This window comes from Raphanus sativus, chromosome 9, assembly GCF_000801105.2.
Source record: "Raphanus sativus cultivar WK10039 chromosome 9, ASM80110v3, whole genome shotgun sequence".
In the NCBI taxonomy this organism is placed as follows: domain Eukaryota; kingdom Viridiplantae; phylum Streptophyta; class Magnoliopsida; order Brassicales; family Brassicaceae; genus Raphanus; species Raphanus sativus.
In genome coordinates this window covers 31,854,389-31,871,600 of record NC_079519.1, presented here as the reverse complement: position 1 = coordinate 31,871,600, position 17,212 = coordinate 31,854,389, and the positions used below count along the sequence as shown (strand labels likewise).

Genomic DNA, 17,212 nt, shown 5'->3' with positions numbered 1-17,212 from the left:
TTAAATCACTTATTTTATGTTATTTTATTTTATATTATTCATGTTGTTTAATTATGTTATGCATTTTATGTCAAATTATTAAATAATGAAATATCTTATTTTTCATGTTATTTTATCATTTTAAAATATTATTAAAGTAAGAAATAAGAACATTAAAGATTTAAAGGACAATTTTATAAATAAAAAAAGTTCAACTCCAAAATGGAGTAATGTGTAAGATTACTCCATAAATGGAGTAACCCTAGCCATTACTCCATTTTGGAGTTGAAAATGGAGTGGGGTTGGAGAAGATTTTACTCCAAAATGATGTTTGGAGTAGAAAATGGAGTAGGGTTGGAGATGCCGTTATTTGTAATTTCTAACTTCTATAATGAAAACCCAAAAAAAAAGGAAAAAGTTTTTGTAACAACAACTTCAAATTCGTGTCAGTTACTCTTTCTTTCTTCCCCTGGTTGTCCTGACACCTAGGAATAATCTTATATACTGTTTGAGGTTTCTAAATGAGTAAATGTGTATGTGTGGTATTATTTTGATCTCATTCTTATAGTATGGAAAATCACTTTCCGGTAAAAAAGATTTTCAGTTTAATCATATTTAATTCTGATTTTTTTCTAAAACCAGAAAATAAATATATTTTGATAACGTAGATAACGAAATCATTGGTTCTTTTATTTGAATTCTTAGTTGAATGAACTTTTAACCACCGTAGAACGTGAGTGGAGGAAGGTGCTGATTATCTCCACTGATCAGAAAAGAGAAACATAAACTTTATCTAGATAGTAAGTCAGAAAGACTTATTGTTCTGATATAAACCTTTTATAATTCATAGATCCCGTTAATCTATTATGATCTAACGAGAGATTCGCGTTTCCTGCAAAAACGAAGTTGCCTTTTAAAAACCAACTAGATTTTGACCCGCCCTTTAAAGGGCGGGTATATGTTTTGTTTTATGTTTTTTTTAAATGATTTAATTTAATTTGTGTGTGTTTTATAATTATATTAGTGTTTAATATTAATTTAATTTAATATATTTTTGGTGACTGTCAAGTTGCATAATTATACACTTGTACCATATGCATTTCAGAAACCATTTTAAAACTTTATTTCTAAAGTTTGTAACATATTATATTTACTTAGTAGTTACCTAACATAATTTAGTCAAGAATATTTATATCTCAATCGCCCCAAAAATAAAAATCTCATACTCTATTAGACATGATCTATATACTCGAACAGTTCTTAAATTATTATATTCGAAAACTAATATCAAACTCAACCCGCAACTAAAACCGAATAATTTTTTTGAAAAATGTTTAAAGAAATATTGTTTAACATATTCTGTTATATATATAGTTAGGTTAAAATGGTCTTCACTAACTTTAAGTAGAATCACATTTAATAAATATTTTTTATTCGAATAACCTATTTAAAACCCGTTAAACTAAATGAGTTTATATGAATATTTATTTCTATTAAAAATTCACTTAAACCGGTTAAACTCCGTCAATCATAAAATTAAATTTTAATAGTAATCCGCTTCCACCATTAATTAATATTAATATTAGTTAACTTTTAAAGTTTCATAAGAAATATAATATCCTATGTACATCACGTCGTTTATTTTCTAAAAATTGTATCATGAAAATGGTACTTCGTTTATTTTCCAAATCACAGACCTGTCTGATAAATTCAAAACTTTATCTGAAAGAAAAAAGTAACTATTTTTGGGAGGAACAGTTATAACGTGGATTTTAATAACTTTTAGAAGGTGGTTATCTAAGGTGGTTATATGATATTTAGATAAATCATTTAAATACAGTTATAAAATATGTTGGACCCAATTAATATCAATTGGACATGTTGAAGAATTAATAGTATTGATTAACTACAATATCTATGACAAGTGGATTTGTTTGGACATTCAGATTCAAACCAGCTGGCCTACAGCATGTGGATTTGTTTGGACATTTTTATAAGTAATGTGTGTATTTTTATAATTTTGTGATGATTTAGTATCAATCTAGATTCAAACTTAACTTTACACAATTTACTATTCAAAACCAATATATATATTTTGATTAAAAACAACTATACATTTGAGCTTGCCAGCATGGGCGGATGGAAGACGGATTTAATTAGTGAGACACATAATATAACAAAATTTTAAATAAATGGTATATATTTTTTTTTTGGTCAAACACAATGCATTCATTCATTCAAACATAAAGAGTCATCCTCCAAGAGGGAAGGTTACAGAAAACAGAGCAAGGGCAGACTTTGCCACCAAGTCAGCCTCACCGTTAAAAGTCTTAGAAATAAAGTGAAAAGAAATCTGATCAAAGTACGACAAAACATGATATATATCAAACATGATACCGAACAGTTAAGGTTAAGTGGTTGTCTTCTTCAGTAGCATGATGAGGGACAGCGAATCGGTTAGAACGGTCAGGGATCGGACTTTTGAATATCGGATGTTTGAATAAATGGCTGTAAAATAAATGGTATATATATATACATATATATATAAATTTTGACATATTACTTAACAGAAAATAAAATTTAAAGTGGGGTACATGCCACTCACAGTCAGTCTCAACCTACCTCCGCCTCTGCTTGTCAAGATGTTTCTTTTTAGGAAGATATATTTAGACAGCTCCACTTTTATTACATCAAATTTTGAAGTTCAAAACAATAACAAGAAGAAAAAAGGTGAAGAAGCCGTATATATTGCATTCATGGAGTACCTAACAATATTTTATTTCAAAGTGCTCTTGGAATCGGAAAATGCACGGCGTTACAAAAAGACGTGGTACAATAATTTCCAAACCTTTTTTCAAAAAAAAAAAAAAAAAAAAAAAATAATTTCCAAACCATGTCATTCCTCCAACTATCGGCTTCAAAAGAAACTAATTGAAGGGCATTGGCATGGAAGATAACTTTCCCATTACACACGTTGTGATTGATCAATTATCTCCAGACCAAGCTTAAACAAAGAAACAAAAGTGTTCATCTCACTTTTCTTCAAACACAAACCGATCTCAGCGCCACCGGTCTCATCCCTCCTCTCCCACATCGAATACGCTGGATACTGGTCAATGGAGACAATCTCATGGTTAACCGGTTTTCCCCACCCGAAATCCGCCCTGTAAAACCCAAGCCGGTTCGACCCAGAGACGGACTCAACATGAGTATCCGGTTGCACCAGCTTCATTCCATCAATGTAAGACTCCAAAAGTTCCTCAGTCCCTTGTGAACCCAAACCTTTGACCGAGTCGCTAAGAATCTCAACAGCGTTGACAAAACCATCTCTTCCCATTAATTTATTTGCTTTGTAACCAATGCAATTTATAAGGACCACACAGTTCCCCAAGTACCTCTTAGGAACATCTAACCGGTCCCTACAATCAGCCGCATACATGAAACGCAATGGTCTCTCTTCGTTGACTCCACGCGCCTTCACCAGACAGCTCCAGACATATGCGTTTACTATAACAAACGTTGATAAATAAAGCTCATGCAAAGACTCTCGCATGGCTTGCTCTTTGAGTCTCTCGACTTTCTCCTGAGTCATCTCGAGTGTGATCCGGACAAGATCGTTACAAATCTCTCCCACCGGAGGCGGCTTCATGGTTCTCATCCCATCTTTTTCATCTGAGAAGTACGACATTGATTCCAAAATCTTGGATTCAAAACTGGACCGGACATTGATGAGGGTGCGATCTATTACTGGAGTAAACTCCTTTGGAAGACTAGGCAAAGTCATTGATGCTCCGTCTTCCAATGATTTACAAATGTGAGCCCATGCTTTGACGAACATTATGGATCCAGTGCCGTCCTTCAAGACATGATGCTCTGCTAGGCCGATGCAAAACCCTTGGTTTGGGAACAACGTGATCTGCAAAGCGTATAGAGATGCAGAGTCGCACGTAATAGATAACTTAGGCACCAAGACACGTAACTCTGACTGAGGACGTAGTCCCTTGCCGGAGACAAGGAGAAAATCAGCGCTGGACTCAGCTACTGTTAGCTTGACGGTGTCGTGGCCGTAGACAACGACTCGGGGCTTAGGGTCTTGTTGATTCCACGTGAGGTGACCGGCCAAGGGGGTGTAATGGCGGAGCGCGAGAGAGAGAGAGCGCTCGAGCTTAGGGAGAAGCACGGAGTGGAAAAACTCGCGTGATGATGCCTCGGGGAGTTTGTAGAAGATGACTTGCTGTGAAGGGTATGATCTTACCCAACGCAAGTCTAGAAAGGTGAGTGGGAGGATGAGCGGGTCGTCGCGGGACGGATCAGTTGCGGGGTTGATGTGGGAGATTTTGATTACTTTTGGCTCCATTGATGATGATGCAGAGTTGGATGTTGAACAATAGTTCTTTTTAAGTGAGATATATAGAGCTTTCATCAAATGCATATGCAGTTATTATATTACTTGAAATCAAGTTTTAAACATGTGATAACGTGAAACACCAGTTGTTGTTATATGAAGATTCGTTCTGTCGGCACAAGGACTTTCAAAAATACAGATAGATATAATAAAAAATAAGAGCATTTCCATTGAGTATCTCATGACAAAAATGAAGAACAGAATTAAAAAAGAGAAAAGTCTGATTGTTAAAAGCATCTCAAAGATACTTTAAGAAACTCTACTGACAAATGTCTATTGCTGGATATTATATATATGACTCGGTGACTAAATCGTGCCAAAATATTGATGTATATAAGTTTAGATCTTGAATCTGGAAACTATGCAATGTGGATGTTGTAAAATGAATAGCAAGAATATCTTAAAAAATGTAGCACTATATTAAGATGGTCTTAGATAGCAAAAACAAAAACTATAAATATGTTGGTAATATAAGAAGTTGACAAAAAAGAAAAGATGGTCTAACAAACTTTGAATATCATAAGTTACAAACTGAAGCAAAAATAAAACTAAAATCATAGGTGAGAAATCTTTAGAAACAAAATCAAAATCTATAAACCAGATTTAAGCAAGCAAATTACCTGTAGTTTCCAGCCTCTACAGTGAAACATCCAAAAAAAAAAAACTATAACAACAACATCAACCACATAGAAATAATCATGCAACAATCCTTCTCTTATCTACCGTATGAGGTTTCTAAATGCGTGTATGTGTATGCATACTAGTGGCCTCTCTATAAAACTCCCAAGTTTCACTAGCTTCCGTAATAGCTTCTTGCCCAAAAGGGTTGTTCTTGATGAAATCTTGAACGTTTTCAGCTTCTACTAACTTCTCCAGATGAAGTCTCAGATCACCATCAGTACCTGAATTTCCATACAAGAGATGAATTTTTCATAATCTACAAAAACAACCGAAGTACTGATTCTTGATTATCAAGTATAAGGGAAAAAAAGATGAAAGTTTACCTAAAGATGTGTCTGACTTGTTGTGATGGCTGTATGAGTGTGGGAATATCGCTGTATATGGCTGTTAACATTTTGAAAAGAGTTAATAATAACATGGAGGAGCCTAAAGAATGGTGTTTAAATGACCCAAAACTAAGATTGAATAAAGCTTACAGGGTTAAGCAAAGCCTTATAAGGAGAATCATCTAGCAAAACCGTGTTAGTTTCGTTGTAAGCACCCCTTTGCCAAGGAAGTCTCGGGTCGTGTTTCTCCCAAAGCTTATTTAGATCCTTAAACACCACACATTTGTGTCTATTTTCAAGTGAACCAAGAGTCGTGGTAGCACAGTAAGACATGTCCTGTAACAGTAGCAAAATGAATGAAAATTAAACAAACAAGAAAAAAGAAAAAAAAAAAAAAAAAACAGGGGAGGTTACTGCAAGAACAACCTACCCAGCAAAACAACAGTTTCCTCGTCATATCACCGAGCAAGAAGTCAGTGATTCTGTCAACATTGTTCCTGTATGAGAAAAGAAAATTGTTAAAAACCAATTTACATAAAAGAGAAGTGTGAAATAAAGAAGATGAGTAATGTCTTTACTTTTTCCTAGAGGACCAGATACCAACTTCAAACTTGTCAAAGCAGAACTTCAAGAAGTCTTCACAAAAGGGTCTCTTAAAAACTGAACATTGCAAACTAATTAAGTAACTTTCAAAATAGTACTGGTGACAGAAAGTAAGAAACAAAAAGATTTTTTTGAGACTCACTTGCCCTTCTTCCAATGTTAATGTCAGCTTTACAACCTGCAAGAGGAGAAGCTATATCTGCAAGCAACCCATTCAGATCAAGAACGAGAAGTTTTCTCCTTGAGACCGATGATGGATTCGACATAATTACATCTCTGCTAGTAACAACAACAGCAACAGAAGCTTCGTTGTTCTTCTCCATCTCCAAAGCTGGTGGAAGCTTTTCAGTGTTTGCATTTTCCTCCTCAATCTTCTTCTTATTCTCTTCTTCTCCATCACCTGATGCAGCAGAAACAACACAAGTCCCTTCCACAGCAACATAAACCAACACAGGCATTGTTGGAACCTCTTCCACGTTACCGACTATTCTCGCTTTCTTAATCACAGATTCCTCCTCCACGAGATGTTCAATTGCACTCATTCTCATAATATGATGAATCACTAAGCAGCTAGTACTTCAAATCAACCCTCTGGTGAAGAAACAAAAAGCGAGAGAAAAAAAAGTCAAAACTAAACAAAAAATAAAGCAGATCTGAATCAACAACAATAGTACCACCAATTACACAATTTTGATCAAATTCTAACAAACATTGGTTCGAATTATTAGATACAGAGTCAATTACATCTAATTCATCTTGTTTATGACGAAAGGATCGAAATTTTGAAAATTTGGGGGAGAGAGAATTGGAGAGTTGACCTTATTTGGAGAAGCAAGCTGGAGGGAAACACAGTGTTTTTATGTGAATTATTATGATTTAGATTTGGTTGGGAAGACGAAGAGATTAGTTATAAGCGGATCTCAACGATAAAAAACGACAGCTGCTCCATGTCGTTTGGTCTTCTCCATCCATGGAATGGACGTGCTTTTTAGTGGGGTCCTTATATTCCGCGTTTGTTAGTTACCGGTCGGGTTTTCGAGCCGGTTTACTCTGGTTTAGAGTTAACCACTAATCCCTATCTAAATTAATTTATTTTGGGTAGCATTCAAGAGGGAACCATATATACATGTAATAATTTATATATATTTATGTGGGAAGTGTGAATATTCTAACATTTATCATAGTTATTATATATGCACTTTACAAAAACAATATACATATTGATTGTTTCTTCTAACACAAGGCAAAATAAGAAAACCTAACTTGAGTATTGAGGGCTCATGAAGCTCTTAGCTAGAACAGACTCCCAACTACCGTACTTGGAGCTAAAAGTGCCTCCACCATGCCTTTCAGCGTACTCGAGCACTGTAGCTCTCGCACACTCATCCCAAACTTTAGCTATCTCTTTAAGTGACATTGGTTCTGAGTATTCCTTCATAGACAAACCAAACCTCGTTCTAGCTCTCGCCGATAAATCCTCTCGCGGATAAATCCTCTTGTGTACACTGCAAGGAATCAAATCCTTAAGATCAAAACATATATACGTTTAGTATCCTCTTGTGGTCAACTAAAGTCTCCATTACCTGGGGGCATCAAAGAGGACTTTCTCGACAATTATTGGGGAACATGGGTAACTCTCAGGAACTAGTAAGCGTAACGGCTGAATCTGTGACTGCATCATATCAAACATGAGAGACATAAGCAGCTGAGTCAAGGCACTGGTAAAAGTATAAGTTTAGAGAGACTTACGATACGTCCTGAACTGTAAAGAGCTTTGAATGCGGCGCTAAGAGCCACAGGGACATAAGAACACGTGACGACTGTTAATCCTGAAGTAACTTCACTTGGACAAACATCTTCATTGCATATACTTACAACTGTCTCTACAAGTCTCCCATTTATTTCAAAGATTTCTTGCAGTAGGACATAACTAGGCTGCAAGATTGAGACATGGCCTTCTTTCATTATTGCTTTTCAAATGTTTTAAGTTAAAAAGAAAATTTAAAAGTCTCCATAGTTTACCTCAATCTTGTTAACTTTGGAATCAAGAGGTATTGCGGTAACTGAGCGCTTAAATCTCTTAGTTGGATTTGTATCTCCTTGTTGCACACGCAACCTTGTCCTCTCACTCAAATCCTCCCCTAGAAGAGCTCTAAATCCTCCAACGGAGTGGACCGAACCAGCAAATCTGTCGGTCCAGCTGATGACTGACCTCATCTCATTGACTGACTGTGCCAAAGATTCAGGTGATGATGATTGAATCTAGCAGTCACGCACGCACACACAACACATTAACAAATAGGGATCAAGATAAATCTTTAGCGTATGCATATATATGACTTGTTGACTCACAGCTTTCATCAGACGATCAATAGGCCGCTCTGAGACTGGCTCGCGTTGAAGAGTAACCAGAGGAGGATGCTCCTGATCAGATTCTGTTTGGATTCGGTTATCATTCGAAACAGGGGACTCAACGGATATGGGGTGGTCTGGAGAAGCCATTGGCTTTGGAAGCTGGTTCGTCTGTGGCTCTTGTTGAGACACTTGTTGCTGCTTCTGCTGCCGCTGCTGCATTGACCTCTGAGTTTGGATCTGATAAGACTGGTTGAATCCCAATACGTTGCGCTCATAAAGACTAAACTTATCTCTGTGAAACTCTGACACACTGCTCTTACAGACGTTTAAGAACTCGAGAAGTTGTTCCACCGTCGATTTGCTCCTTTTTACCTTGCGATCAAGTGGCATGTTCTGTTGAGAAAGAGAATCCATCTCCCTCAGTTTATCAGAAATTTTTTGTAACAATGTACTCAGAACAAGGGCATACTTCTCCTTGAGGGCTTTTATCTGCAGGAAAAAAATGATTAAAAAGTTTTGGAAACTATTAAAAGACAATGGTTGGTGATGTTAAGAGCCAAGATTACCTTCTGATACGTCTCTTCCCGCCAGTCACCACTGGTACTAGATAGATGGAGTGGCATCATTGGTTGGGACTGCTGCTCCACCTCTTGGCCTTGAGCACCCAACAAACTTGGTCCGTTCACATTAAAGCTGGCCATATTGTTCTGCTGGGAGGTAGATAATACCCTAGGAGTTTGTTCTTGCTCCTCCTCCCCTTTGTTTTGTGGTGATGTTAGATGATTCTGCTGACCATTATTCATCAGTTGACTAATGAGGTTCTCGTGTTCTGGTTGTCTCTGTCCGTGGGACGGAACAGCGATCTGAGAGTTTGGTTGGCCTGAAGATGGTAGACTAGAGAGAGCGGATGACTGAGGAGAAGACTGCTCAATAATAGTCAATGAGGTATGATGTGGCAACTGCTGCTGGATAGGTTGGTTTAACAGACTTTGCTGCTGATCCATCTGATGCTGGAACATGGTTTTGGAACTCTGTGACTTTGCTGGTGATGCTGCTCCTTCTTCATTCATTTGACTGTTCAGATTCTGAGCTGCAGAAACGGTGGTTGTAGGAACATGAGTGGGCAAACCAGAAGAAGATTCAGGACTGTTGAGATTGCTCTGGATGTTCAACGAGGTGGAAAGAGATTGTCCTTGATTCAGAGCAAGAACTTTTCTTCTGAGTTTCCACAGGTAATCATCCTGAGACATTAGGCAAAAAAAAAAGATTATAGAATAGTATCTTCACAAGGTTGAGTGAGGTCTAATTCTCGGCTTATTTGTGTGTGTTTTGAGTTTACCTTATCTGTGGCCATACTATAGATTTTATCCTCAAATTTGAAAGTCATGTTCTTAATATCATTTTCACTATGTTGATGAAAACTTATCTTCAACTTTTCCACTCTACACATAGCATGAGATTTCAACAAAATAATCAGTGACGGAAGAGACGGATATATATATATACATATAAAGCTTTTACAAGATAAGGCTTACATTGCGAAAATAATCTTTCTTCGTAGATCAGGCTCATGCTGTGTTCTCCAATCGTTACCAAGCGAGTCTCCGCCTTGTTCGTTACAACTTCTCTCCATTGAGTGTCTACCTAGCTAGCATCAAGAAATGATCAGAGACGTCAAAAACAGACTATCAAGAATCATTGTTAGTATATGCCATCGAACAAGCCAATGTCATATTCTTCCCTTAGTGACCCTTAGAGCATCAATTTTTGAAGTAGCGTGACAATCAAGCAACTTGCAAGTGTGTTTAAATTTAGGTTAAAGAACTAAACCAAAAATAACCGGAGATGCTTTGATCAACTTAACTCACACAACACAAACAAGAACTTAAAGAACATAGAATAAAGAAAAGAGTACAAGAACGATAGATCACCGTCGGAGATCGCGGAAGGAAAGGTGATCGATGAGTTGAGGAAGAAGGAATCGAGAATAGGTTAGAGATTCTGAGAGAGATTCCAAGGGTTTTTAGAGAGGGAGAGGGATTTTGATTTGAAGAAAAACTCTTACGTAAGAGTCTCAATATAATTTGCTCTGCTTTTCGCAATTAATCAAGTCTTTTTTTTTTCTTTTTACTTCATTCAGTTACCAAACTCGAATGTATGTATGGAAGAATCTGTAAAGTACAATTTATAAGTCTCAGTAAGTATAAATTGTACAAAGTAGCACCGTAGAACTTTTTTGTTTTTCGGTAAAATGTTAAATCACCGTTGAACTTTGGTGGGAAGGTCTTTTTTTTTTACTTCGTTCAGTTACCAAATTCGAATGTACGTATGGAAGAATCTGTAAAGTACAATTTAAGTCTTAGTATTAATACTACAAAGTAAAGTAGTAGCACCGTAGAACTTTTTTATTTTGGTAAAATGTTAAATCACCGCTGAACTTTGGTGGGTAAGTTTTCATGTTTGATTCCTTAATTTGGTAAGCTTATAACCAAATACTAATTAAAGAAAGCTTGTTCATAAGAACTAATATAACAAAGATTAATTAGTCAAATCTAAGAATCGAAACTGAAACTGGTTAAAGTTTCTACAAAAGCTTCAGGGAAAATACAATTGAATGCGACTCTAGAGACTGTGATATTCACTTGTTTGTTTGTTTTTTTTTTTTTTTTATTTATTCACTTGTTTGTTAAAGATCTATAGGATGATTTTCGAAAGTTTAGTAATGTTTTAATGTACTCTAGTCCATATCATTTATGATTGTTAGTTAGATACTTTCATGTTAGTTCTAATTAAATTCCAAGATTAGACTTGGCCTAGGGCTGGGCAAAAAATCCGAACCCGAAAAACCGAACCGAACCCGATCCGAAAAAGTAGCACCGAATCCGAACCGAAATTGATTAAATATCCGAACGGGTTCAAAATTTCGGTATTTAAAAAACCGAAACCGAACCCGATCCGAACCAAAATATTTTGGGTACCCGAAATAAATTTATATACTTAAATATATACATTATTTTTATATATAATATATATTAAAAATATTAAAAATATATAAGATACCTTTAAATTTTCCAAAATACTCGAAAAATATATGCAAATAGTCAAAAGTAAATGTTTAAAATAGCTAAGTATACTGAAAACACCAAAATAGTTAAATATCTATTGATTCTTTATCCAAATATTCAAAGAAAACCAATTTATATATTAAATTAAGGTATTTTGACATATATGTTATGAAAATTTATATGTAATATATTATCTTTCTTATAGATTTTGAAAATTTAAAATATATAATAAATTTTGAAAATTTAAAAACATTTTAAATGGGTTATCCGAACCCGAACCGAACCCGCAAAGATCTCTACCGAATCCGAACCGAAACTTAGAAATATCCGAATGGGGCTGAAATCTTTGACTCCGAAAACCCAAAACCCGAATGGACTGAACCGAAACTCGAATGGGTACCCGAACGCCCAGTCCTAACTTGGCCAATTCAAGTTTAAAACTTCTGAGGCTTTCATGACTCTTATGAAATGTACTTTATCACATGTAAACATTATGAACTCACAAGAACAATACACATATTGATGTTTCTTCTACCGCAAGGCAAATAAGAAAACCTTAACTTGAGGCTTTTAAAAGTTTTCAACCTCTGTACAAAAGGTATTTAAAAAAGCTCATGAAGCTCTCAGAACAGACTCCCAACGACCATACTTGGAGCTGAAAGTGCCTCCACCACGCCTTTCAGCGTACTCGAGCATTGCAGCTCTCGCACACTCATCCCAAACTTTAGCTATTTCTTTAAGTAACACTGGTTCTGAGTATTTCGTCATGGCCAAACTGAACCTCGATCTAGCTCTCGAAGATAAATCCTCACTGCAAGGAATACTGTTTAGTTTCCCTCTTGTGATATCAACCAACTTCTATTATAGTTTCATACCTGGCGCTGTCAAAAAGGACGTTATCTAGAAGTATTGGGGAATTTGGATAATTCTGAGGAGCTAGTAAACGTAACGGCTGAATCTGTGACTGCATATCAAAACATGGAGAGACTTCAGCATCTGAGCACTAGTAAAAAATAATTAGTTTAGAGAGAGAGACTTTACGATATGTCCTGAATCGTAAAGAGCTTTGAATGTGGGACTGAGAGCCACAGGGACATAAGCACACGTGACGACTGTTAATCCTAAATTGACTTCCCTTGGACGGACATCGTCATTGCATATACTCACCACTGTCTCTAAAAGCCTCCCATTTATTTCAGTGATCTCTTGCAGGAGGGCATGACTAGGCTGCAATATTTGAGACATACTCAGGGCCGGCCTTTAGATTTCGGGGGATAAAAATGGTTTAAAAAAGATTTTATAAATTTGCAGTTTGAAATCTTTTTTATATAAATTTGGAGACTTATTTATATATGATTTTTTTCAAAAATTTTAGGGGGTTTGAGGCGAATGTTCATCCGGCTTGGATATACTGCAATCTTCTTTTCATGGTTCTGTAAAGCTAAAAGAAAATTTACTGGCTCCACGTTTTTACCTCGATCTTGTCGACACTGAACTGTTTGTAGCTGTCAGATTGTGATGTGGTGATATCTAGAGGCATAGTGGTGAATGAGCGCTTAAATCTCTTGGTATTGCCTTGTTGCAAACGGAGCCTTGTCCTCTCACTCAAATCCTCGGCTACACTAGCTCTAAATCCTCTGGTGGAGTGGATCGAACCAGCAAACCTGTCACTCATGCTGATGACCGAGCTCATCTCACTTGCTGATTGTGCCAAAGATTCACGTGATGATGATTGAATCTAGCAAAAGCCACACACACAAACATTAACAGTTGTATCAAAGATAAAGATGGTTTTAGTGTGACTTCTTGACTCACCGCTTTTATCAGACGATCAATAGGCCGCTCTGTGATTGGCTCAGGAGTAGGAGTAACCAGAGGAGGATGCTCCTGAGATTCTGTTTTGTTAAATGGTGTAGGAAGAGTCTGCTGCTCCACCAGCTGATGAGGAGAATGGTAGTTCTGCACCTGAGGTGATGAAGCTGATGGAGACATGTCAGACACACGTGCTGGAGAAGCACTTGGCTTTGGAAGGTGGCGCTGACTCGATGAGAGATGTTGCTGAAGCTGCTGCTGCTGCCGCCTCTCCTGGTTCGAGTGTGTGACCAGCTGTGGACTCTGTTCAAGAGAATGTTGTACCACGGCATTTCCTGATGAGGACGACATAATGTTGTTGTCATCTTTTGGTTCCCTCATAGGCCTTGTCTGCGACGAATAACTCCCCCTTGATGTCTTAAGAGAAGATACTGAACAAGATAAGGGCCCGTTTTGGTGATTTGGCATCAAACTTGAATTCATTTGAACGCTGTCAAGGGACTGTGGCACATGGACTTGACCACTTTGAGATTGTAATGATGTTTGATGAGTCTGAGAAGGATGGAGATGCACTTGTTGCTGCTGCCATTCCCTCTGAGACTTGACAAATTTCAATATCTGTCTCTCATATACGCTAAACTTATCTCTGAGCCTCTCTGATACACTGCCCCTACTGACATTTAAGAACGCAAGAACTTGTTCCAACGCCGCTTTGCCTGCCCTTAGATTTTTAGCATGAGGCTCATATGCCATCTTCTGTTCAGGAATAGAATCAATCTGGAAACAAATTGGTTTTATTTATAATTACTTCTTTAACAAGAAATAATAAATGAAAAAAAATTTAGGTTATGACTGAAGTACCGCTTGCAAATTTTCAGATAATCTTTGTAACATTGTATTCAGAAGAATTGAATGCTCCTCTTTGAGAGCTTTTATCTGTAGAGAAAAAAAAATGATAAGTTTAATGGATAGGTTTTATAAGATAGTTTCATGTTTGTGATGTTAAGATACCTTCTGATAGGTCTCTTCTCGCCAGTCACCACCACTGATGTTTAACATCTTGCCTTTAGAATCTTGAGAGACTACAAAACAATAATGATATTAGAATCATAAATGATGATATATATATTCATTGATGCTCTACAAAAAAAAAACATTATCATCCAATTTTGGTAAAAAAAGAATAACATACTAGATGGATTTGCCGGCTGGGCTGTCTGAAATTGATATGGCTGTTTCTGTTGGGCTGCTAGGTTCTGGCTTTGGTGCATAGAACCTGCTGTTTGAAACCTTTGTGTATTATTCGAATGTTGTAGCATCATTGATTGAGACCGCTTCACCTCTTGGCCTTGAGTACCAAATAAACTTGATCCATGCACATTAAAGCTAGCCATACTGTTCTGCTGGGAGGTCCGTTGTTTCTCCCCATTGCTTTGTTGCGATGTTAGATGAGTCTGCTGGGTGTCTTGACCATTCATCAGTTGACTAATGTGATGCTTCCGTTCTAGTATTTTATGTTGCTGGGACGGCACAGCCATCTTCTGTGGATGACTAGAAAGAGCAGAAGACTGAGGAAAAGACCGCTCAATAGGAGACAATGATCTATGATGAGGCATTTGCTGGTGATGCTGCTGCGGCTGGTGATTCCCGTGATGGATTTTCCCTTTCAGAAGCTGTTGATCCATCTGATGCTGGTACATGGTGTTGGAACTCTGTTGCTGCTTTTGAGGCTTCTGAAGAAGCTGTTGCCTTCCTTGAATCTGTCTTTGAGGACCGGGACCAAGATTTGATTCAACTCCTTCACCCATTTGAATGTTTAGATTCTGAGACGCAGCAGAAACGGTCATAGGAGGCTGAGTGGGCAAACCAGAAGATTCAGGAATGTTGCTTTCAGATAAGCATCGTTGGCTTGTTGGAGTCTGTGCATATGCCGACGAGGTGGGAAGTGATTGTCCTTGATTCAGAGCTTGAGCTGCTGTATAAAGGGCATCAAAAGAAAACTTGTTAAGCTAAAACGATTGTATAAGAAATGTAATGATTCTCAAACTTCTTAAGTAGATTTACCAATAAACTTAAATGATTTGAAACAGTTCTAGATATAGAATGTGAGTTCAGTAACATGATCACCAAAAGAGAAGCTCTAGCCCTAAACTGAAATTACCATATTAAAAAAAAAAATAACAATAAAAAGAAAAAATCTTATAAACCTTGATCTGGAGTATTAGCTCCATTGGCTGAAGTACCACCAGTTCTGAATTTTTTTTCGGTAGCAATTATCATTTCATGGATTTTCCGCAAGTAATCATTCTGGAGACATAGCAAAAAGATCAGCAAAAGTATCTTCACAAGACTAAGATCTATTCTCCCTATTTGTATTTTGAGTACCTTATCTTTCGCCATGCCATAGATCTTATGCTCAAATGTACAAGCGGTCTTTTTAATACTATCTGTATTATGTCTAGGAAAAAAGATCTTCAACTTCTCCACTCTTAACACATAACATGAGAACAAATTATCGGTTACAAAGTTAATGAAAAAGTTGTATACAGTAATAACAAACACACAAGCATAAGAAGGCTTACATTGCTAGAGCAACTCTCTTACGTAGATCAGGCTCATGTTGTGATCTCCAATCACTAGCAAGAGAGTCTCCGCCTTGTTCGTTAGGCTTCCGACTAGAATGTCCCTCCATTAAGTCTCTAGCTACCTATCAACAACAAACGATCAGATACTGCAATTAACTGGTGATATTTAACCTTCACATTATCTAAAACTAATCTCGCATATTGGTGCTAATTAATTAATGCTATTAAACCATAATCATATTCCTCCCTTAGTGAATTTAGTCATTAGTATTCGAGTTGGCGTGGCGATCAAACAACTTGCGAGTGTGTTTCTAGGAAGATTAGGTTAAAGAACAAAACCAAGACCGAAACGGAGATGCTTTGATCACATTAACACACACACACACACAAAAAAATACAAATCACACGCATAACATGATCAGTTTAAGAACATTATACAAGCATTAAGCAAACAGAACCAGAATGTTATAACTTAGAACCCATGTTTGGTTCTACACAACAGAACTGAGATTTCTAAGCAAAACCCACCAGAAGAAAAATAGAGGAGGAGGAGAAGAAAAACCCACGAGAACGTTGGTGACTGGGGAAGGAGCGTGATCGATGAATTGAGGAAGGAGGAATCGAGAATAGGTTGAAAGTTTGAGAAAGATTCGACGGGTTTGTAGAGAGGGAGAGAGATATAGATATTGAAGGGGGAAAGAGTAGAGAGTTTGATTGAAGAAAGACCAACACGTAGGTCTCCCAAATCTCAATATATAGTTTCTGCTTTTCTTATTAATTAAGTTTTTTTTTTATTTCAGTCAATCACCAAATTCGAATAAGGAAAATATGTGAAGTATGACGTTGACTTGGCCAATCACAAATTCCTACATCATTATTATTTTTATATTTTTGTGAATATATTTATGAGAGTATGCCAATTGAATTTATATCTAATGGATATCTTACCAATTTAGAAAAAAATGAGATTGACCAAAGTAATTAAAAAAGAAAAACGAGAAAATAGAAGAGAGAAAATGCAATATATTTCAAATGAGGTAATTTTATATACTTTTGAGAACCTTTCTTCATAAATGTCAATAATTTGTAAGTAGTTTAATTTTTAGAAAATATCACAGAAGAGGAAGACACAGAGTGAACTTGCTAAATGAAGTAGAAGAGGAGATAATTGCTATCCGCTTCAGTCCTTATGAGGATGAGGTTATTATTTTGTGGAGGATAAATTTGTAACCAAGTTCTCTGCTAGAAAAACTTCGGAACAAATTCGGAGGCCATCACCAAATATGCAACTGGAGCAAAGGAGTTTGGTTCTCCCAATCAACCCCAAAATATTCTCTCCTGTTATGGATTGCCTTATTTGGAAGACTACAAACAGTGGACAGAATGCAGCAATGGAACATG

At 36.7% G+C, this 17,212-nt stretch overlaps 4 protein-coding genes across 5 annotated transcripts; all 4 read right to left on the bottom strand.

Annotated features, from left to right (window-relative positions):
• Positions 1-2,715: 2,715 nt before the first annotated feature.
• On the bottom strand, positions 2,716-4,366 carry LOC108826381 (BAHD acyltransferase At3g29680-like). The gene has a single exon (XM_018599768.2). It carries the CDS (start codon positions 4,334-4,336, stop codon positions 2,945-2,947), a length of 1,392 nt encoding a protein of 463 aa, XP_018455270.2. The 5' UTR covers positions 4,337-4,366; the 3' UTR covers positions 2,716-2,944.
• Positions 4,367-4,880: 514 nt separating this feature from the next.
• Positions 4,881-6,968, bottom strand: LOC108823997 (uncharacterized FCP1 homology domain-containing protein C1271.03c). The gene is made up of 7 exons (XM_018597323.2): positions 6,813-6,968; positions 6,137-6,585; positions 5,970-6,051; positions 5,822-5,888; positions 5,542-5,727; positions 5,389-5,449; positions 4,881-5,286 (listed from the first exon to the last, which is right to left on the bottom strand). The coding sequence occupies exons 2-7, from the start codon at positions 6,540-6,542 to the stop codon at positions 5,120-5,122; spliced, it is 969 nt and encodes a 322-aa protein (XP_018452825.2). The 5' UTR covers positions 6,543-6,585; positions 6,813-6,968; the 3' UTR covers positions 4,881-5,119.
• Positions 6,969-7,223: 255 nt separating this feature from the next.
• Positions 7,224-9,982, bottom strand: LOC108825283 (probable mediator of RNA polymerase II transcription subunit 15c). Its single transcript, XM_056994996.1, is given in 8 exon segments — positions 7,224-7,499; positions 7,578-7,723; positions 7,726-7,929; positions 8,017-8,256; positions 8,347-8,838; positions 8,916-9,590; positions 9,689-9,791; positions 9,885-9,982. Coding segments are annotated over 8 exon segments (2,205 nt in total). The 3' UTR covers positions 7,224-7,252.
• Positions 9,983-11,916: 1,934 nt separating this feature from the next.
• Positions 11,917-16,457, bottom strand: LOC108826634 (mediator of RNA polymerase II transcription subunit 15a-like). 2 transcript variants are annotated; one of them, XM_056993456.1, is made up of 12 exons: positions 16,378-16,457; positions 15,809-15,933; positions 15,612-15,714; positions 15,434-15,533; positions 14,419-15,201; positions 14,238-14,308; positions 14,088-14,162; positions 13,230-14,003; positions 12,889-13,152; positions 12,456-12,641; positions 12,290-12,378; positions 11,917-12,225 (listed from the first exon to the last, which is right to left on the bottom strand). In XM_056993456.1, the coding sequence occupies exons 2-12, from the start codon at positions 15,916-15,918 to the stop codon at positions 12,027-12,029; spliced, it is 2,754 nt and encodes a 917-aa protein (XP_056849436.1). In that variant the 5' UTR covers positions 15,919-15,933; positions 16,378-16,457; the 3' UTR covers positions 11,917-12,026. The 2 variants fall into 2 exon arrangements, 1 of the variants encoding a protein (XP_056849436.1); XR_008938278.1 differs by having other exon boundaries at positions 12,165-12,225; positions 12,451-12,641.
• Between the last annotated feature and the right edge of the window lie 755 nt (positions 16,458-17,212).